Raw genomic sequence first — 23,662 nt, 5'->3', positions numbered from 1 at the left:
GTACAATAGATGGTTGATCTGAACAAGTTAGTTTCCTGAGGGGTGGTAGAGGTACCCTGCAAAACAGAATAATAAAATGATAAGCAGTAACTACAGTAACACGATTCTCTGTAAGGATTCTATGGGAGTCATTATTTTAAAAATGGCAGGTTCCTTAATGGGTAATTTTGACTTTGGGTGATAGTCTAAATATTGACTTCAACAGAAATGAAAATCAGGAGAGATGTATTATGGTTATTGATCTGATTTCTGATATCACCCACTTTAACAATCAGCAAAGACAAAATTACTATCTTTTGAGTTTTAATTCAAACTGTCTGTTTTCAGATCCAGGCTTTGAATACTCACTTTATAACTTACGTTCCTTTCATCATAAGGCCAGAAGTGGGGATGTTCGCTGATGATTGCACAAGGTTCAGCAGCATTTGTGACACCTCAGCTACTGAAGGAGTCTATGTCCCAATACTGTAGCAAGACCTGGGCAACATCCAAACTTGGGCTGATAAATGGCAAGTAACACTCGTACCACCCAAGTGCCACACAATGATCATCTCCAACATTGGAAAATCCATGACAATCAGTGATATTACCATCACTAAATCCCCCACTATCAAGAACCTGGGAGTTACCATTGACCAGAAACTGAACTGGACTAGCCATATAAATATTGTGGCTACAAGAGCAGGTCAGAGGCTACGAATCATGTGACGAGTAACTCACTTCCTGACTCACTAAAGTTTGTCCAACATTTGCAAGGCTCAAGGACTGTGTTGGAATACTCCCCACTTACCTGTAATGAGTACCATTACACAACACTCAAGAAGCTTGACACCATCAGGCCAAAGCAGCCCACTTTTTTTTTTCTTTTTTATAAATTTAGTGTACCCAATCATTTTTCCAATTAAGGGGCAATTTAGAGTGGCCAATCCACCTAGCTTGCACCTTTTTGGGTTGTGGGGGCGAAACCCACGCAAACACGGGGAGAATGTGCAAACTCCACACGGACAGTGACCCAGAGCCGGGATCGAACCTGGGACCTCGGCGCCGTGAGGCAGCAGTGCTACTCACTGCGCCACCGTGCTGCCCCAAAGCAGCCCACTTGATTGGCATCCCACCAACAGACATTCAATCCCTCCACCACCAGCACATAGTGGCAGCCGTGGGTGCCATCTACAATATGCACTGGAGGATCCCACCAAGGATCCTTCGGCTGCAGCTTCCAAATCACAACCACTACCATCTAGAAGGGCAAGGGCTGCAGACATATGAGAACATCATGTCCTAGAAGCTCCCCTCCAAACTACTCACCATCCTGACTTGGAAATATGTTGCCGTTCCTTCACTGATGCTGGGTCAAAATCGTAGAATCTCTCCCAAATAGTACTGTACCTACACCACATGGACGGCGGCAGTGGCCACCACCTTCCCAATGAAGGAGAACAAATACTGGCCTAGCCAGCGATACTCAAGTCCCATGACCGAATTAAATAAAAATTTCACTGCTCTAACTTGTTGACGAATATCACCACTATCTACTGTCATAAGCGTACTTTATAATTTTTTTACTAGTTAAAAATACACAACACTAAACACTTCCTGGACTTCCCTTTATTCTTGTTGTAGGGTGCTGGTTACAGTTTGGTAGGTCATGAAAAGTCTTCTTGGTCATACATAGGTTAATTGCAAGTCTTTATTGACACTTGGAACTACAGATTGAGCATCCCTTATCCGTAATGCTTGGGGCCAAGTGTGGATGGGATTTCAGCATTTTTCAGATATTGGAATGTACTGCACAGTTGTGACTCACATTGGGAACTGCACATGTGCGGTGTGCTTTGAGAATTAAGCATGTGTGGAATGTTGGGAACTGCACATGTGCAACACACGTTGGGAACTGCGCATCACCCAGGAGCCTTGTGGGATTTTCCATTTGTGGCATCACATTGGCGCTGGAAAAAAAGTGCAGGTCTCGGAATTTTTTGGTGTTCAGAATTTCAGTTAAGGGATGCTCAACCTGTTCTTATAAATATATAGTAAAGTGTCCAAGCTAGTCAGGTGGGTCTCGGGGGTGCAGGCTCTATCCAACACTCAACTGATCCTGGGTGTGGATCCTGTGCTTTCTTACATCACTATGTGGGTAGTACTGTACTCAGATCCACATTAATACTGTATGTACTGGACCCATGAACTACACCGCCCCAAGTTTTATCCAATGTATTTAAAGTTATCATAGTTTATCTTATACCTTACATTGCTGTTACTATCATACATCTTTATTATCATGACTACATCATCGCTACTCCATCTCACATTTTCAAGTCCATGAATTCAAAGCTTCATGCAGTCTGGAAGCCATATACCCTCTCATATCTCTTTCGCATGGCTGTTTGAGGACTGATAGGCTCTGTCTGACTGGTTCTTCCTGTAGGTTTGGGGTTGTTCTGGCATCTGGGTATGTTCCTCTATCTTTCAATTGCACAGTGTCAATGGACAGTCTAGGGTTGGGGAGGAGACTCCTGTTTCTCCTGAATGTGCCCCCTGTAAGAACATGAGAACATAAGAACTAGGAGCAGGAGTAGGTCATCTGGCCCCTCGAGCCTGCTTCGCCATTCAATGAGATCACAGCTGATCTTTTGTGGACTCAGCTCCACTTTCCTGCCCGAACACCATAACCCTTAATCCCTTTATTCTTCAAAAAACTATCTATCTTTACCTTAAAAACATGTAATGAAGGAGCGTCAACTGCTTCACTGGGCAGGGAATTCCATAGATTCACAACCCTTTGGGTGAAGAAATTCCTCCTAAACTCAATTCTAAATCTACTTCCCCTTATTTTGAGGCTATGCCCCCAAGTTCTGCTTTCACCCACCAGTGGAAACAACCTGCCCACATCTATCCTATCTATTCCCTTCATAATTTTAAATGTTTCTATAAGATCCCCCACATCCTTCTAAATTCCAAAGAGTACAGTCCCAGTCTACTCAACCTCTCCTCGTAATCCAACCCCTTCAGCTCTGGGATTAACCTAGTGAATCTCCTCTGCACACCCTCCAGCACCAGTACATCCTTTCTCAGGTAAGGAGACTAAAACGGAACACAACACTCGAAGTGTGGCCTCACTAACACCTTATACAGTTGCAGCATAGCCTCCCTAGTCTTAAACTCCATCCCTCTAGCAATGAAGGACAAAACTCCATTCGCCTTCTTAATCACCTGTTGCACCTGTAAACCAACTTTTTGCGACTCATGCACTAGGGCATAGCAGCATGTTTTAATATTTTGCCATTTAAATAATAATCCCTTTTGCTGTTATTCCTACTGAAATGGATAACCTCACATTTGTCAACATTGCATTCCATCTGCCAGACTCTAGCCCATTCACTTAAACTGTCCAAATCCCTCTGCAGACTTCTGTTGTGCCAACCAGGTAGGAATGAGGTTGCTCCTCACTCTTTCTGATGACTTTGCTTTCTCTTGAGGCCTTTAATCCAGACCTCACCCGTAATGCTTGGGGCCAAGTGTGGATCGGATTTCAGCATTTTTCAGACATTGTAATTGCAGCATGTGTCTGTTGCGGTACCTTTTCAAATAGGTGGAACCTTGCTTATGCCTGAAATGTCCTCTTTTGCTTGGATGTCCGAGTAATTCTTGGTTACAACTATATTGTTTACACAGAATTGGAAATTGCATGTGGAGTTTACTGCCCATCAAGAGTTTGGATGAGGCCAGACCTCATTGTAATGTTTTTTTTAAAATAATTTTTATTCAAGTTTTCACAAATTTTTACCAACAAGAACAGAAAGAAATAAGAACAGTAACACCCCCTCCCCCCCATACACAGATAATAAGTTAACAGAAATAATTAACATGAAAGCAAATATACACGCCCAATAAAGAAAAGCAAACAAACCCTCACGAACGAACGGCTCAACCCTAGAACCAACCACCCTTGACAGCGTCTCTGCGACGCCCCTCCAAAAACCCTCCAGCACAGGGCACGCCCAAAACATGTGGGTATGGTTTGCTGGGCTCCCTGAACACCTGACGCACCTGTCCTCTCTCCCAAAGAACCGGCTCAGTCTTTCCCCGTCATGCGCACCCTATGCAGCACCTTCAATTGAATTAAGCTGAGCCTTGCGCAAGAGGAGGAGGAATTCACCCTCCCCAGGGCATCCGCCCACGTCCCCTCGTCGATCTCCTCTCCTAGCTCCTCCTCCCACTTACCTTTCAGCTCTTCCACCGAGGCCTCCTTCCCCTCCTGCATCACTTGATAGGTTGCCGAGATCCTCCTCTCTCCTACACACGTCCCCGAGAGCACCCTATCCTGAACCCCTCTTAATGGCAACAGTGGAAACTCCGCCACCTGCCACCTAACAAGCGCCCTTACCTGCATGTATCTGAAGGTGTTCTCCGGGGGGAGGTCAAACTTCCCCTCCAACTCCCCCAGGGTCGCAAACTTCCCACCCACAAATAGGTCCCCCAGCCGCCTAATACCTGCCCTGTGCCAGCTCAGAAACTCTCCGTCCATTCTCCCTGGGACAAACCGGTGGTTCCCCCGTATCGGGGACCACACTGAAGCCCTCACCTCCCCCCTATGCCGCCTCCATTGCCCCCAAACTTTGAGGGTAGCCGCCACCACCGGGCTCGTAGTATACCTCGGTGGGGGAAGCGGTAGCGGCGCCGTCACCAGCGCCTCCAGACTCGTGCCCACACAGGACGCCACCTCCAATCTCTTCCATGCCTCCCCCTCCGCCACGTTGGCGGCCCAGTAGTACCCACAGAGGTTAGGCAGCGCCAACCCCCCACTATCCCTACCCCGCTCCAGGAACACCCTTCTCACCCTCCCCGTCCACTGCCGGCATCATTATAACATTTAACATTATAACAGGGGCTGGTTTAGCTCACTGAGCTAAATCGCTGGCTTTTAAAGCAGACCAAGCAGGCCAGCAGCACGGTTCGATTCCCGTACCAGCCTCCCCGGACAGGCGCCGGAATGTGGCGACTAGGGGCTTTTCACAGTAACTTCATTGAAGCCTACTCGTGACAATAAGCCATTTTAATTTCATTTCACATTTAAGAGCCTCCGTATATTAGCATTCGACTGCCTCCCTTTCACGAAACCCGTTTGATTCTCATGTATGATCTGCGGCATGATGTCCTCAATCCTCATGGCCAATATCTTTGCCAGCAACTTTGCATCTACATTTAGGAGTGAAATCGGTCTATATGACCAACACTGTAAGGGATCCTTATCCCGTTTCAGAATCAGGGAGATCAGCGCCCTAGACATTGTCGGGGGCAGAGCCTCCCCTTCCCTTGCTTTGTTGAAGGTCCTAACTAGCAGCGGGCACAGCAGGTCTGAATACTTCTTGAAAAATTCAACCGGGAACCCATCTGGCCCCGGTGCCTTCCCTGTCTGCATGCTCCCTATCGCTTTGACCAACTCCTCCAGTCCAACCAGCGCCCCCAAACCCGCCAACTGCTCCTCCTCCACTCTCGGAAACCTCAGCCGGTCTAGGAACCGATCCATATCTCCCTCCTCCACTGGGGGCTCTGACCGGTACAGTTCCTCGCAAAAGCTCCTAAAGACCCCGTTTATGCCCGTCGCACCTCTTACCTTGCTCCCTCCTCCGTCCCTACACCCCCGATTTCCCTAGCTACCTCCCGCTTCCGAAGCTGGTGCGCCAGCATCTGGCTCGCCTTTTCTCCGTATTCATATACTGCCCCCTGCGCCCTCTTCCACTGCACCTCCGCTTTCCTGGTGGTCAATAAATGAAACTCCGCTTGGATGCTACGTCGCTTCCTCAGCAATCCCTCCTCCAGGACCTCCGTGTACCTCCTATCTACCCTCACCATCTCACCCACCAACCTCTCCCTCTCTCTCCTCTCCCCCCTCTCCTTGTGTGCCCTAATGGAGATCAGCACCCCTCTAACCACCGCCTTCAGCGCCTCCCAGACCACCCCAACTTGCACCTCCCCATTATCCTTAGTCTCCAGGTACCTCTCTATACACCTCCGGACCCGCCCGCTCGCCTCCTCGTCAGCCAGCAACCCAACCTCTAGACACCACATCGGACGTTGGTCCCTCTCCTCCCCCAACTCAAGGTCCACCCAATGCGGAGCGTGTTCTGAGATGGCTATTGCTGAGTATTCCGCGTCCTCCACTCTCGGAATCAACACCCTGCCCAAGACAAAGAAGTCAATCCGGGTGTAGGCCTTGTGGACATGGGAGAAGAACGAGAATTCCCTAACCCCCGGCCTCATAAATCTCCAGGGCTCCAACCCTCCCATCTGGTCCATGAGACCTCATTGTAATGTATTGGACTTGTATGTGAGCAATGCTGTGGGGAAGTCCTTATTCCTTTTTTGGAAGCTTTTTACTGCACGGACCCCTCTTTCAGCCTCCCCACTTCAGTGTGGTTATCTCAAGGAGCTGGTGCAGTGGTGGAAGCCAGATGAGGTGGTGAAGTGTGTAAAATAATTTGAAAATTGTGGGCCGCTATCAGACACAATCTCATCCGTGATGCCATGACTCACAAATATCTCTTATAGTGCCTTAAATACTGCCTCCGTGATAGTCATATTTGGTTTCTTCACCCAAACCCATCTGGAGAACTAGTCCACGACTATAAGGAATGATTTGCTATTGAAAATGAACAAGTCAATGCTTAGCCCCTCCCTTGGCCTGATCTGGAATTTTATGGGGTTGACGGGATCTCTTTGGTCCTGCAATGCAAACATCTGGAAATTTGCAAGGGTGCCGTCAATCGCCTTGGAAATGCCTGGTTACCAGACTGGATTTGGCCCATGCTCTGCATTGGGTAATTTCCAGGTGGCCCTGATGTACTTTTTGAAGGATCTCTAGCAGCAGAGATGCTGGGGTGACTAGATACTCGGGTCAGGTCATCTATAATCATGAAGTGCTTTTGTTGTTTGAACCAGGTTTTCTTGGTCCCTGTGGTCTATGCTTAAGCCATCCTTCTTGGCAGTATCTGCGGATGCGAGCACACTCCTCATCGTGCATTTGTTCCGGATGGATCAGTTGGTATTTAATCGTGGTCGCTAGCAGGCATCTCCTTGTCAATTGGGAGAATGCTTCCAGTTGTTTGATGCTTTTGACACCCTGCTTTGTTAGGAGGCTCATTGTAGCCCATGAAAATATGTCTGCTGTTATCTGGTTTTTACCTTGGATTGGATGTTTACCAACTAGTAAGCCATAAGATATCGGAGCACAATTGGGCCATTCGGCCCTTCAAATCTACTCCGCCATTCAATCATGGCTGATGTGTTTCTCATTCCCATTCTCCTGCCTTTTCCCCATAACCCCTGATTCCTTCAGTGAATATATTCAAGAGGCGGCTAGATATAGCACTTGGGGAGCATGGGATCAACGGCTATGCTATGGGGAGAAAGCAGGATTAGGCTATTGAGTTGGATGATCAGCCATGATCGTGATAAATGACAGACGAGGCTCGAAGGGCCAAAATGCCTCCTACTCCTATCTTCTATGTATCGATGTATCTATATGTTTTTATGAACCTCATGAGGTGCAGGGGAAACCTCAGGATTCTGGGAGACATCTTAGCTAACTCCTCCTCACCCAGTAAGGAGACTAGTGGCTTTGTGGTCCATTTCAATTGTAACCTTGAGGCCGATGATATAGTCTGAAAACGTCCTGCATGCCTATGTGACTGTGAGGGCTTCCTTCCTGACTGCGTACCTCATCTCTTATGTCAAACAACCCTCTGCACAGGTAGTACACAAGACAGTGACTTCCACCCAGTTGTTCCTTGAAAAGGACCGCTACCAGGCATGTGGACAAAGCATCCACTGCTCTGATGGTGGGTAGGGCTAGGTCACAGTGGGCCAGACTGTCAGTGGAGAGCAGCATTGCCTTGATGCAAATAAATGCTTGCTTTTGATATGAGACCCAGCACCATGCCTGGTCTTTCTTAAGTAGATGCCTCAAGGGTTCAGTGACCTATGCTGAATTCAGTAAATGTTTTTCCAGCTGATTCACCATCCCCAAGAATCACTAGAGGTCTGGAATTGAGGATGGTGTTGGGAGCTGTGGGTCTGCCATGATGTCTTTATTGCTGATGATGGGGCAGGAATCAAATTGATGTTTTGGAAAACTCACATTTGTCATTCGGCGTTAGCGCTGCTTCCTGCAGGCACTCTTTGCTGTGAGTCTCTTATCATGTTCATCCACCATTTGGTTTTGGGACTGGGGCCACATCCTGGAACACCATGTGGTTAGTTGTGCAACAGGGGAGTTGACCCCCTGTTTGTCAACTTGCTGCTGCAACTGCTTCATGAGTGGGTGGGGGGAATGGTACACAGGTTTGGCATCCTCTCTCCTGTCTGCGTTTTCAATCACCTCACTTTTGTGAAGAGTTTCGGGAATTCACATTTTTACTTGGAGCCAGGCCCTTGCTGTCTGATCTTTTCAACCTTCTATAACAGTTTAAGTTCAACACAGGCTTTGCTGCTTAGTAATAAACAATCCTTGTTGTGAATCAAAAAGGGGGCCTCACGATTGTTTTATTTGTGTATTTCAGTGTTACCTGCAGGGTGGCTTCCACCAGGTGCTGCAAGCCTCCTGTTCCATATAGGGGTGTCGTGGGTGGTGTCAACCACTGGGTCACTAGCCATGGTTCTTTGTCTGACAGGGCTGCTACTCTCCCTGTGTGGAATTCAAAATTTGTTTAATGGCCTTTGGCTGAAATGTCTGTATTCCAAAATGAGAAACTAAGATCTTTGGTCTCATCCAAGAAGTACTGTCTTCTGGGCTTGCAGCCTTGACCTCATGGATGATCTTTGGGCTTTGTATGCATTTCAGAGTTTTGATCTTGCATAGTTTGCCGTAGTACCCAATCGTGTTTCACTGGAAGCATTGGGCTAAAACTACAGATGTTGATCTCGCCTGTGGTGGAGCTTTGTTCCAAAGAGTTAGCATGGTCACTCTTCTGGCCAGTTCAGGTATGCTCCCCAGGCGTGTGTCCCCCTTACCTTGTTGCTGAACTGTGGGTGGTTGGTCTCTGCACAACAGTTTATTTTCTTCCCTTAAAGTATCGCGGTGCTGCTCACGGAGTTCTGATTTCCTACTATCTGGATTGCCTTTTCCAGGGTTAAATCTTCCTTTGCTTGCATGAGGTCAGAGAGCGTGTCATCTGCTAGACCTACCACTATTCTTTCTCTGATGAGTTCAGATTTTAAATCTCTGTCTTTGTGACCTTCTGCCATCCTCTTCAGATAATTGATGGAAGAATCAACAGGCTCTCCTGGCTGCTGGGCTTGCTTGTTAATTGTAGCTCTTGTGAGTATTTTGTTGCGTAATAGAATTAAAATAATGTTGAAATACATTAGTTGTTCTTCAAATTTAGCAGATGATTCATTGATTCCCTATCTTGCCATAATGCCTTCTGCAATCAAACCTATCAAGTGTGGCAACCTGGTCTGCTTCTGATTTTTTATCTAACTTGAAGCAACGCTGTATCTGGAGAGGCTTTTCCTCCAAAGTCCCTAATATATTGCTCTGGGCATTGAATCAGTCCAAATTGATTTGGAAGTGTGGAATTCTTCTTACTTGTACATAGGTTAACTGTAAGTCTTTATTGTCACTTAAAACAATTTCTATACAGTAAAGGATACAAGCTAGGAACTGTCTCCATGCTTGCTGGTACATACAGCTCTCTCCAACAGTTGACTGACCCTGGGTGTGGGTCATGTGACCCCTTCCATCACTGTGTTGATGGAACTGTACTCAGTTCCACATTGACCACATTATTTTTTCACAGTAACTTAATTGCTTCATTGCAATGTTGATGTATGCCTACTTGTGACACAATAAGAAAGATTATTATTAAAACCCTATATGTGCCAGATAACAATTCTCCTGTTCCTTTCAACATTTGGTTCTGCCAGATTTTTTTCACTGCTAATGGAAGTAGGATAATTATGATCACAATTATGGTTTCTGTACTCATTCTTATTGTGACACAATGGTGCCATTCCTGCCTCTGGGCCAGATCATAAAACATAGATCATAGGATTTACAGTGTAGAAGGAGGCCATTCAGCCCAGCAAGTCTGCACCAGCTCTTACAAAGCGCACCCTACTCAAGCCCACGTACTTACCCTCTCTCCGTAACCCAGTAACCCCCACTTAACCTTTTTGGACACTAAGGGCAATTTAACATGGCCAATCCACCTAACCCGCACATCTTTGGACTGTGGGAGGAAACCGGAGCACCAAGAGGAAACCCAAGCAGACACAGGGAGAACGTGCAGACTCCACACAGACAGTGACCCATGGAATCGAAACTGGGGCCCTGGAGCTGTGAAGCAACTGTGCTAACCACTATGCTACCATGATGCTCCAGGTTTATGTCTCACTTTAGGATTGGATGGCCAGAGAAGGTGCCTTCATAACGTGGTCAAATAGGTTCATTATGAGCATCCTTCTAGTGCACATGATAGCAAGTGCTCAGAGCGGGAGAATTTCCTCGTCAGCAATACCGCAGAAGGCAGCAGCAAAACACTGCAGTACTTTGCCAAGTATAATCAGGGATCAATCCTATGGATGTCCATTGTCGCATGGGCATGGCAAGTGAAGAAGGACTCAGTCTCATAGCTTTGAATACATTTGGGCAGTCGCATACATTTGCTAAAAAGGAATAATCATTGTCCATTTGCAAGATTCCAGTGGTGGCCATGCAGCAATTTAACACTGGAGGAACATTCGTTGCTTTAAGATGAAACTTCCTCTCCTATCTCAGGAAATCCCACCTTAGAGACCTGCCAGCTATTCAGGTGGACGGCAGCTGTGTAGTCCCGGTAGGGTCACTGGGAGCCGTCCACTGTTGGGACTACAGGCAGTCCCGCCACTCTTTAGGAGCCCAGGTAAGTCTGGTGGGGTTGAGGGGTCTCGGCGAGGCTGGTGAGGAGGTTGGGGGCTGGGTTCAAGATGCTGGGGGGGTGGGGCGTTAAATGGGGGGTGGGAGGCCATTCCGATTGACCCCAAGGGGTCTGCAAAGGAGATTCTCCGCCCGCCCTCTGCCCAAATGACATTGATCCAAACAACATAAGTTACCAGTCTTCCTACATGACGTGGGCCTCACCCCGCTGTGGGTAAAATACTGGCAGTGGTGGGTTGAGGCCTTTAAGGACCCACTAACTGACCATTTAAGGGCCTCAACAGACCCAACGTGCACCCCTGTCCCCTAACAAGACAACATTTCAGACAGGCCGGGAGGGAGGGGAGGCTGGTGGGGGGGTTGTGGGTAGATGATGGGATGGCGTCTCTCGACGGGAAATGTAAAGCTCTGCCAAAATGTTTGCTCGATTGTTTTCAACCTTTGGTCAACTAATACCAACCGAAAATAATCAGCCATATCAATGGTCTAAAATAAATCAGTAACTTTTTAAACAATACACCATCTTGATGCATTCTCACATGACATATTTGTTTAAATTACAGTAAATGATGTGATTAAATATGTCTTTTGCAAATTAGTCAGAACTACGTTCAAATTGGGAATGTATTTTTAACTATTACCAGAAGTAGACTCAAATATAAAGAATGGCGTGCCATTTTAACTGCAAACATTTATACCGGTAATCAAACATTGAGCGTAAATCCCATTTGCATGAGGAGTTGACTTTGTATTTTAAATTATTGAGCTTCGATTACATGAAAGGCCGTAATATCACAAACGGGATTGCTTAGCTTATCATAGAATCCGTACAGTGTAGAAGGAGGCTATTTGGCCCATCAAATCTGCGCTGACCCTCGGAAAGAGCACTCTACCTCGGCTCAATTCCTCCCACCCTATCCCCATTACCCAGTAACCCCTCCTAACCTTTGGACACAAAGGGGCAATTCAGCGTGGCCAATCCACCTAACCTGCACATCTTTGGACTGTGGGAGGAAACCGGAGCACCCGGAGGAAATCCACGCAGACACGGGGAAAATGTGCAAACTCCACCCAGACAGTCACCCAAGGTTGGAATCGAACCCGTGTTTCTGGCGCTGTGAGGCATTAGTGCTAACCATTGTGCCACCGTGCTGCCCACACTGTATATTTTTATTGTTAATTTAATTCTCGAATTGAATATTTGAAAACATTGGTTTATTTGAAGGTGCAGAGCTGGAAAGGTTTATGGGTCACATTAAGTTAACCTGTCTGGCAGAAAACTGTCTAGTTCACAACTTTTGTTTCACATTTTGCACATTTTACATTGATTTCAGTGGAGAATAAAATCACACAATGGATCAAAATGGGTGACTTACACACAACAGCCAATTACTGTCTATTGGGAAGGTTAAATTAGTTTTTAGAAACATTATATCAATATAACAATGTTGCTAAAATTATTAATCTAGGAAATGGTCCTTCTGGGATATGTCTTTCCTATCTGCTCTCTGGATATAGACCATACATGGCACCAGAGGCTGTACATCCGAACCCAGTCCTTCATAACAAGCTGGAAGAAGGAAGGCATTTTTCTATTGTAGATCAGGTCAGTGCGATGACAGCATGCTGTGTATTTGTGTATTCAATTGTGTTTATTTTTTATTTAGTATTCATAAATTTAGATTTAATTTAAGGAGCTTATCAAAAGTGCAAGAATAGAATCTCCTCTTAACTCTGTAAACTCTGCCCACAGGGCCTGCTTTTGCTAGTTCCCTTGACATCTCCCGTCAAAATGTACATTCACTTGTGAAGAAGGCCCTTGTCACACATGAACCTTTTGTGGATAATCACATTGATATTTTGGCCTGATAGAAAAGTAACTGAGGGGTAATGACACCGTTCCTCTGAATGAAAATCTTCCAACTTGCTATTCCTTCAACCATCTACCTCACTCAACCCATCTTAGTAGTGGTGTAGTGTAGCCTTTATCTCTAAATCCCATCTTGTCCTGTACCCCTACTCCTTTGTCCCCCATCTACTCCTGCTTTAACCATCTCACCTTGTTCCACCCTTCAAACCTCTCATTTAACCTCCTTGTTCTTTACCTGCCCACCCAAATTTCTTCCCTCTGTCTTTATGCTGAGCTATTTCTCATCTTGGTGATTTTAACCTTTAGCTCTACTCCTTGTTTTCTTTCCACTCACTACCCTCCTTTCCTCCCTAGATCTCTCCCTTTATAAAACCTCTCCTACCCATGTAGAATACCACTCTTTCGATTTTGCCATCTCATACAGTCTCATTAACCCTATCACTATTGACATGGAAAAGGTGATCTTTGATAATTTTCTTATATTTTTCTCAACTCATATATTACTCTTCCCCCTCTCCCTTCTCAGCATTTATTTCTGTGTCTAACCCTTGAAAAAGCTCTCTCTCAAGTAACTTGCCTCTGCAATCTCAAAGTACTAACTGTCTGCATTTGGCCTTTTAATTCAACATGGCTCGGTAGCTGTTGGTTTGCTAAATCATACCCATGTCCACCACCATTGATGCCCTTGTCCCCACTAGGGGACTTTCTCACCCGAATTGTTTCCCTTGGGAAACGTTCTCCCACCGGAGGAGAATTACACCCGATTTATGTTCACCCTGGGAACGCAAATCGGGAAGCAATTCCGTACGTACCCTTTGCCATGCAAATTTATGAATGGCGAGGAATACAAGGGATTCCCGAGGGAATCCCACTTTAGGACCGCCATTTCGAGCAGGCTGCCCGATAGCGAGATCCTGCACCAGAAATCAGCTCGCACCCCCTTTCCCCCCAAGTATGGGCTGACTACATCAAAGAGTGGTACATGCATTTCAATCACTCGCTTGACGGATTGGAATACACTTTGTGATTGGGCAGCACGGTAGCATAGTGGTTAGCACAGTTGCTTCACAGCTCCAGCATCCCAGGTTCGATTCCCGGCTTGGGTCACTGTCTGAGTGGAGTCTGTACGCTCCCCCTGTGTTTGTGTGAGTTTCCTCCGGGTGCTCCGGTTTCCTCCCATAGTCCAAAGATGTGCGGGTTAGGTGGATTGGCCATGCTAAATTGCCCATCGTGTTAAAAAAGGTTAAGTGGGGTTACTGGGTTATGGGGACAGGGTAGATACGTGGGCTTCAGTAGGGTGCTTTTATAAGGGCCGTTGCAGACTCGATGAGCCGAATGGCCTCCTTCTGCACTGTAAATTCTATGTCTATGAATGTACTTACCTCTCTTTGATGTGGTTGATGTTTGAAAACATTGGGATTTCAGCACTTAAGAGTCACTCATCCATGAAGAGAGATGAATGAATCAAGGCTGCACCTGCTTTGTGAAATCAATCAAAGCCCACTATTAGAAATGAATGAATGATATTGATATTTATTCTCACATGTACCGAAGTACAGTGAAAAGTATTTTGCTGCGGCCAAGGGATGGCTTGCAGGTAATGAATCTGAGGAGTTGTAACACAGGTCACAGCTGTTTCCCTTCCAGGAATGAACACGTGAAACTTCCAGGTAAGTATTATAGCTGTATTGTTTTTCACTGCCCCTGTCTGGACTGCTCTCTAGCTTCCAGACAGGTGTTTCTTTTCTGTGGCGTGTCTTTGGGAGGGAGTGGGTAAGCATCCCTTTTGTCATGGGGGTCACTGTGGGGGTCCTTTAGTTAGAGGTTCACCGTGGGGGGGTCATTTTGTTAGGGGGTCTCTGTGGGCATCCCTATAGTTAGGGGGTCTCTGTGAGGGGTTCCTTCAGTTCGAGGGGTCCTGGGGGGTCTCCCTATTTGGGGGACTCTGGGAGGGGATGTGGGGGGGTAAGGTAGAGGAGGGTGGATAGCGCATTGTGAGGGGGAAGATGGCCCTTGCATGGACATGGGGGTGGGGGGAGGGGGTGGGGGGAAACTCCCTTAAGGGGTTACCTGCTTGGTACATCACGAGAACCACCAAGTCAGACTCGTGTTTGGTGAGACCTGGAAGAATCCCAGCCCAGGGGCCGAGATTCGCAGACAGCTGGAGATTTGGGTGTTGAGCACATTAAAAGAGACCCATTAAGACCCATTTCCATTCATATACATGCTTACGCTGGCGTGCAGGCGTGAACCTTGATCACGTCCCCAGCAGGTGTGGTTGGACATCACTTTTGGATTTGCGGCCACTAAAGCCAGGCTCTGATTTACCGATTCTCCGTCCCAATGAGGAAATGAGCTTTGGGCGTCCCAAGGTGGAGAATTAACCCATTCATCTTCACCCCTTAAGTCAAGGGAGGCCTATTTGATGGTCTTTGACAAACAACTGGTTTAACCATTGCAGATCAGGCGAGACAGCTTCTACTCTCTATTACTAAAGCAGGCCACGATGAAAGATCATTAAGGGAGATAAAGATTACACTCAGCCTCATCAACACTAACTGCTTTGATAAACCATCCTCCCCTGCATTATCTACCTTCACATCCAACAGTGTGTGCTGAGCTTATGGACCTCTTTGTTACAAAGATTGAAACCATCTGATCAACTGCTTCCGCCAATTCCCCAGCCCATTGGACCTAATTTCCTCTAAGGTGCTTCCTTGCTCTAGCCCTGAATTTGCATCTGTCTCCATTTTCTTTCCTATCTGCCCAAGCTCATCCTATCAATGAGGCCTACCTCTCAATCCTTTGACTTTATTTGTATTAAACTGATGATCCTCAACTTTCCTTCCTGGCTGCTATGTTAGCTGACGTTAATGATTCTCTCTCCTCAACTATATAGGAATGATCAATGTACCTTTCTTTTTCACAGGATCTGGAATACTTAACCGAAGGTCTTGAAGGCAGGTCATCCAACCCTGTGGCACTTCTCTTTGACACCCTTCTTCACCCTGATGCAGACATTCGATTTGATTACCCATCAGTCCTACACTGGAAGTTAGAAAAACACAAGAGCATTCCTCATTTGGTGCTGGGAAGGGGCCCACCAGGTGGTGCATGGCATGTTAGTACCTTCTTTCATATGAAACGTAATATTGTATAGTATATTCAATGATGATTAGATATGCTAAAGTTACATGTTGAGAGTGGAAGATAATTACTTAGGTTACAGTGGGAATATGAGATATAATAATCTTTATTGTTACAAGTAGGCTTACATTAACACTGCAATGAAGTTACTATGAAAAGCCTCTATTCGCCACATTCCGGCGCCTATTCGGGCACACAGAGGGAGAATTTAGAATGTCTATTTCACCTAACAGCATGTCTTTCGGGACTTGTGGGAGGAAACCGGAGCACCCGGAGGAAACCCACGCTGACATAGGGAGAACATGCATGTCTCTGCACAGACAGTGACCCAAGCAGGGAATTGAACCTGGGACCCTGGCGCTGTAAAGCAACAGTGCTACCCACTGTGCTACCGTGTAAGTAGTGCAGTAAGCCTACTTGTGACAATAAATATTACTATTATTATATTTCTAGCTTTACATTTGAATGTCTGGACAATATATCCAAATGCATATTTATTTTTTGCAAAAGCCACATGGAGTACATTATGGACCATCAATGATTTATGATCCACTAGTTCAGCAATCTTGACCATACTTTGCAGTATGATGTGTACATGCTTGGAATTACTCATACAGAGTACATCATGTTGCATTTATCTGTATTAATAGCCTTGTAGTGAAAAGCCTGAATAATTGCAGCTTTTCTTTTTACCATGGGTTATTTAAAATTTGTGTTTCAAAACTCTACAGGCCTTATGTTAATAATAACCTTTATTGTCACAAGTTGGCTTACATTAACACTGCAATGAAGGTACTGTGAAAAGCCCCTAGTCACCACAGTCCGGCGCCTGTTCAGGTACACAGAGGGAGAATTCAAAATGTCCAATTCACCTAACAAGCACTTCTTTCAAGACTTGTGGGAGGAAACCAGAGCACCCGGAGGAAACCCACGCAGACACTGGGAGAACGTGCAGACTCCACACAAAGTGACCCAAGCTGGGAATCGAACCTGGGTCCCTGGAGCTGTGAAGCAGCAGTGATAACCACTGTGCTACCGTGCCGCCCTTTTATCCTAGTTTAAGCACTGGGAACAATCCATTGATTAACTCTGGTGTTGATCCTACTGAAATTAGCAGGATCATCGGCTCATTATAAAGGCTATATAGCATGTGGTTGCACCACTATGGAGATATCTTGGGAATCTGCTGGAGAGGAGGCCAGGAATATTAATGTGGACTGTAGGAAAGTTGCTTCCAGCACATTCATCAGCCCCATTATAGGCTAACTGAGAATTTGCCAAGTAGTTCTGAAGTCTTTGGGGTATAGGCCATGGCGAAAGCTTCGTCGAGTCACACAAACTGACTTTTCATGCCTTTCCCAGAGCCACATCTCTGATGTGACAGGTTATATTTGGGAGACACAATGGCTCTGATCCAATCATGGAAAGTGTTGAGAAAGCTAGGACCCAACACATCCAGCCTAATGTTCATTCTGTTGTATTCCCTTTGGATTTATGATAGGGCTCATGCCAGAAGGGATGCAGAATATTGGTCCTCTGGTTTCCATCTGTTTTGTTGTATCTCTAATCGGCAGCGACCACTTCCTACCTTTAATGGGTCCACTTGTAGTCTTTCTCCACCTGTCAATATTTTTGGCTGTATTATCTAGGCAACTCAAAAAAGAACTTCAGCGTATCCTTCACTGCTAAAATAGCCTCTAATTTTAAATCTCTTTGATGCAAGATACTTAATTCCCCTCATAACTCTTAACTTGTGTCAAGTCTGACAACATTTCAATATTGTTCCTACACCTCGCTCACAATCTACACATTGTTGTTCCTCTCTATATTTTCTTCAATGAGGTTCATAACATGGCCACCTGCCGATAATTCATTCATCCCCAGGTTCTCCAGTCTTTCAGTGTAACTCCTTTCCTTTTCCAACCTTCAGGTTTCGAAGCCCAAAGCTTGTCACCATTTGCTGACTGTTTTTATAATTTCTGAAATCTTTTTCTTTTCAACATTAGTGCAATCTGGTCTGGCCGGCTCTTCACGTGGTCTCTCCGATAAAAATAATCTCTTACATGTTTTTAGGTCATGAAAGGATCCATGCTAACGATTAGCTTGGACAACTGGATGGAGTTACCTGGATTAAAATTGAAAGATTGGACCAACAGTAAATGGAGGTAACTGGATTAGTAAAATCTCTAGAATCGGCAAGAAAATCTCTTCAATATATTTATTGCTAAAGATAATTCTGATTCCTTTATAGGCTTTGTCAGATGTTAACTGTTGTCTTGAAATGTGCAGTTAGTTGAAAGATTCTTTTGGAATCTAAATTCTAAGAATTGACTTCTGCATGTTTCTTCTCTTCAAACATACTAATACAAAGAAAAAGCTACTTTTGATCTAATGGTTTAAAGTTTAAAGTCTGGTGGAACATACATTTAATTTTGAAAGGGGCAAACATTAAATTGGAATACATTTGCACATTGATATATTTTCCTGATGGTCAATGTCATCAGTAGAAAACAGTAAGAAGTCTTACAACACCAGGTTAAAGTCCGACAGGTTTGTTTCAAACACGAGCTTTCGGAGCACTGCTCCTTCCTCAGGTGAATTCATCTGAGGAAGGAGCAGTGCTCTGAAAGCTCGTGTTTGAAACATACCTGTTGGACTTTAACCTGGTGTTGTAAAACTTCTCACTGTGCTCACCCCAGTCCAACGCCGGCATCTCCACATCATCAGTAGAAAAGCCAGTGCCTGAAAATATTCTATGAGAGTTGGACAATTGTACATCGGAATAGCCAGCTAGCTTAGGTAAATGAATAAAAACAGAAAGTGCTCAAAATTCTCAGTTGGCCTGCCAGCACATGTCGAGAGAAAAACAGAGTTAACATTTGAAGTCCAATATAATTTCTTCAGGTTCCGAAGATGAGTCCTGTTGGACTCAAAACATTAGCACTGTTTCTTTCTCTGCAGCTGCTGTCAGATCTGCTGAGTCTTTCAAGTACTTTCTGATTTTCTGTCCCTTCCCCCTCCCATTGTGTAAAGACAATGATAGGAAATGCCGGCACACCTGGGCCTGGATAAGTGCTTGCAATGGTTCTGTTCAGCAGAGGGGTAGAGCAATCCATTAAAATCAATTCCCATGGAGCCAAATTTCCCAGGCCTATACATGCTAAATCCCCTGAGCATAGTAAATGTAGAAAATTTGAGTGTGAAACTGAATATACCTATTATGGAGCCTAACCTATGATTTTATCGTCTTAATTGTAATCCAGTGGCCTTAGACACAGGAGCAGCAAATTCTTCCCTGTACAGTTGGTATGCATAGAGGAAAACTGTTCCCACTGGGGAACCCAGAAGGTTGAGAAAAAGAAGACAGGGGGTCAAAGTGTTCGGCAAAAGAAACAAAGGCGATACAATGATACAAACTTAAATGTACTGCCCAAAATTGTGGTGGAGGCAGATTCAATCATGAGGGCATTGGATTAGTTCTTGAAGGGAAGAAAATGCACAGCTACAAAGAATCAGTAAAGGAGTGAAACTCTCTTGAGACACATGAATAGTTCCTGCAGAGAGCCAGGATAGGCTTGACAGGCTGTGTCTTCTGTGCAGTAACCATTCTATGATTATATTCTTCTGATGCCGCAGACACTCTGACATTCCTGGAGGGTGGAAATATTGAGGGACAAAAATCATTTGCCCTGTTTTTTGGGCAGGATTCGCGATTCACAACCCATCCTGGCCAGTTATATTGGAGGTGGGAAGTATGCTAACTTGGCGCCTCCATTTCATTTAGAATCATAGAATGCATACAGCACAAAGGGAGACCATTCAGTTCTTTGAGTCTCTGCCAGGCTTTCTACAGGAGCAATGTAGCTATTTTCACTCCCCCACCTTTCCCTTCATATTGCTTTCTCTTTAGGTGCTTATCTAGATCCCTTTTGAAAGCTACAATTAAATTTACCTCCACCAGATCCTCAGACAATGTATTCCAGGTCCTAACCATTTGCTGCGTTAAAATATCTTCCTCATATCACCATGGGTTCTTTTACCAGTCATCTTAAATCAGTGTCATCTAGTTCTCAACTCTTCCTCTAATGGGAACACCTATCTAGACTCCCCTGTGATTTTGAACAATTCTGTCAAATCTCCTCTGAATTTTCTCTTTTTCCAATTAAAGGCCAATTTAGCATGGCCAATCCACCTACGCTGCACATCTTTGAGTTGTAGGGGTGAGACTCACGCAGACACAGTAAGAGCGTGCAAACTCCACACGGACAGTAAACCAGGATTGAGCCCGGGTCTTCAGCACCGTGAAGCAGCAGTGCTAACCACTGCGCCACCGTGCCGCCCAAAGTTTTCTCTTTTCTAAGGATAACTATCAGACAAAGAGTATTTATATGACTACTTAGGTGACCGGTCTGAGGAACATTCCAAATGGAAAGAGGCTGTGTATCCTCTTACTTCAACACACATATTGGGGCAGACAGTGACTCATGGCTGCTACGCCTCAGTCATCATGGAGTCAACAAGGTCAATGATAATGGATAACACCTTGTTGATCTTTGCATGCTGAATGAACTTTGCATCACCAACCCCTTCTTCCAGGCAGACCTTGCCACAAAGCATCATGGCATCACTGAAGGTCTGGACATTGGTCTGTTCATCACAAGAAGCTCAGTCTGTGTGTTCTCCACACCTGCACATACTACAGATTGTGACAGCAGCCACTGTCTTGTCAGCAGCAGAGCGAAAGTGCACCCCAAGCGTTTTAAAGTTCCAAACAAGATGCCCCACCATGCATCACCACCCCTTGCACAATTATGCCAAATACCGGCACTTTGATCTGTTGATGGAACAATTGCTGCCCACTAAAGGTTTACTGGGAAAGACTGATGCTGGTATTGATGAAGCTTAGAAGTCATTAAACTCAATCATCTATGAAACATCAGAAACATTATTTGGGAAATACAGAACCCGCAACAAAGAGTGGGTTGGGTCCTACTCGGCTAAGATGATCTGGATCTTTGATTGATGCAAAATGCAAAGACTACGTGATGCACGGCATAAACCCAATGGCTAAAACACTGAACAAGCTGAAAGTAAGCAACACAGCTGTGTAAAATACAGGGAAATACTGGACAAACAAATACTGGATCAACTTATGTCAATGAGTAAATGGAGCAATAATTATTTACTTAATCATGAGTGTTCTTACCATTGGAGATTTTTAATATTGTTCTATTCATTTCAGGAAATCCTTTGAAAAGGTTGAGGATAATTAAAATATGACCAAGTATGTTTGATCTCATGCTTTGTTTTACCCATAATGTTTTTAATAAATATTGTTAATCTAACCACCCACATTGTTATTTGGTTAAGAATGTTTGGTTGGATTTTGTACTTCGTGCTTAGTGAACCACTTCTAAATAGGGCTGAATTCAATGTAACATTTGGCTCCAGTAAACAATCAAATACATGGAATCCACATAATGAACTTTGTTCAAATGCAACATGGTATTAAAGATTTGAACCACAATAATCCATTATGAATTACTTGTAGCAGTTTTTAGACTGTTAAAAAAGCAACTATGAACATTAATGGTGAGGCGACCTGTAGTATGTATTTATCACAAGTATATTTTTTCTCCAGAAACCTAATGAATGACAGAGCAACTCCGGAAGAAATAGCTTCATATTATAAAGACTATGTTAAGATTATGGGTCTTCAGAAAAACTTTGTTAACAACACTTGGGTCACTTCTGTTTCAAAGTGGCAGCAAGATCAAGAGAATGTAAAGGACAAAAAGAGTGTCAAAAAGGATGTTACCATGCAACAGTTGCCTGCTACTGAAAATGGACCATCTCACAGGCTTTGGGAAGTCAGAGGATATCAGAGAATTGGAGATGGCTCACATGTACCTTTTTGCCTTTTCACTGAGAATGTTGTCTTGGCCACTGGCACCTACGATTTGCCTGCAAGGTTAGGGGTTGAGGGCGAAGACTTGCCATTTGTATTTCACAGCATCTCAGCCTTTGAGTCTGCCATCAAAAGCTGCAAAGTCAATCAGTTATCAGATCCTGTTCTCATTGTTGGTGCAGGGCTGACTGCAGCAGATGCGGTACTGTGTGCCTACCACCACAAAATCCCTGTTATTCATACATTCCGAAGAAATGTCACTGATCCGGGCTTGATCTTCAAACAGCTTCCTAAGAAGCTTTATCCAGAATATCACAAGGTTTATCGCAAGATGTGCAAGCAGTCACATGCCACATCACACCCAAACTACACCAGCTTCCCTGAAAGCTGCATTGTTTCTTTCCAGCCAGATATGAAATGCATTCTTCAGAGTGCCTCAGGAGAGAACCTTGCCTTAAATATTTCAATGGCCCTGGTGCTGATAGGTACTTACCCTAATTTATCCTTTCTTAAAGAGCATGGAAAGTACTTAGGCATAGATCCAAGTAAGCCTATCTCGTGTAAGCAAAATCCTATTGAAATTGATCCCTTTACATTTGAATGTACGAAAGAGGCTAGCTTCTTTGGTATGGGCCCACTAATTGGGGACAATTTTGTCCGCTTTCTTAAAGGTGGAGCTTTGGGCATCACAAGGTGTTTAGTGAAACGCTTGAAGAAAAAGGGATCGTTAATTTCTGAAATACGAAGCGATGAAGGGTAAAGAATCTTAGGGTTAATGATGAATTTTGACAGTTCTAATTACATCTAAAAGTCACCAACTTCAGTCCTTAATAATGGTTTCAAGATACAGATAAGTCAGTGAAGATCCTGCTCACACTGTGATAATGGAGTGGAGGAAACAGTTCAGTTACTAGTCAATGTGTACTCAGTTGTAACACTGGCACTTTGCAAAAATTTAAAATGCGCACATTTCTTTCTGCAACAAATGGCAATGAACTTTGCAAACAACCAATGGGGCATGGACAAGTCCATTCAGAATAATCCATTATTAGAACTGCATATAAAAATACAATTAATCTGTGAAAAGAAATGTGCACATAAAAATAATTGCAAAATTAAAATCTCATGTCATAATGACTTGATGTTTTAGCCTTCTGCCCATCTAGTTTCTTCCTCCACTTCATTGGATGGCCTATTATTTTCAGTGATAAAATGTTTCTATGTATATTATCCCGATTAGACATTAATAAGATGTGAATATTTCAATAATTAATTAGCATTTTCAATAACAATTATGCTGTTTAGGAAATGTTCGTAAAGCATCTTAAGATCTTCCAATGTTATGCTTCTCTGATTACATATACATTCCTTCATCTGATGAGAAACTGTGCTGACAATTTAGAATATTTAAAACGGAGCTGGATGTTGCAAGAATATCACAGAGCGATGTCACCATAAGTGACACCACTGTGCCAGCAAGGAGATGAAAAGCAGTGTCTTTGCTCATATTAAAGCTCTTAGAGGTAATTTTTCAACTTTACAATTTTACCAAGGGAATCTCACCCACCAACATTGTGTAACAGAAATTCTGATATGTGCTCTATATTTTATTTGTTTAAATAGTTTGGAATTCATGCACAGTGCACATTAACATTTCTGATACATACTGTTACTGGAAGAGGGTTTCTGATGGAAGTCCAAAGTTGGAAAATCAATTCTGCGGATTTATAAAAATACTTTTTTAGAATGGAAATCATTTGTGACATTTGGTTAAATCCTGAATATTATTTTATTTATAAAGGTGACAAAGTGTGTGTTT

General features: G+C 44.3%; 1 protein-coding gene across 6 annotated transcripts in view; it reads left to right on the top strand.

The window, feature by feature from the left end:
* osgin2 (oxidative stress induced growth inhibitor family member 2) overlaps window positions 1-23,662 on the top strand; it is a 38,021-nt gene extending 14,359 nt beyond the window's left edge. For 4 of the 6 annotated variants that reach the window (XM_038809095.1, XM_038809096.1, XM_038809093.1 and 1 more), the window contains exons 4-8: window positions 378-509; window positions 12,388-12,524; window positions 15,718-15,909; window positions 18,009-18,100; window positions 21,577-23,662. In XM_038809095.1, the coding sequence (XP_038665023.1) occupies window positions 378-509; window positions 12,388-12,524; window positions 15,718-15,909; window positions 18,009-18,100; window positions 21,577-22,603 (1,580 nt within the window). In that variant the 3' untranslated portion in view covers window positions 22,604-23,662. The remainder of the gene's footprint in view (window positions 1-377; window positions 510-12,387; window positions 12,525-15,717; window positions 15,910-18,008; window positions 18,101-21,576) is intronic. The other 2 variants (XM_038809097.1, XM_038809098.1) reach the window with 2 other exon arrangements.

The sequence above is a fragment of the Scyliorhinus canicula genome, chromosome 10 (assembly GCF_902713615.1).
Source record: "Scyliorhinus canicula chromosome 10, sScyCan1.1, whole genome shotgun sequence".
Lineage (NCBI taxonomy): Eukaryota > Metazoa > Chordata > Chondrichthyes > Carcharhiniformes > Scyliorhinidae > Scyliorhinus > Scyliorhinus canicula.
The sequence above is the reverse complement of the archived record's forward strand: the minus strand, read 5'-3'. Positions and strand labels throughout refer to the sequence as shown.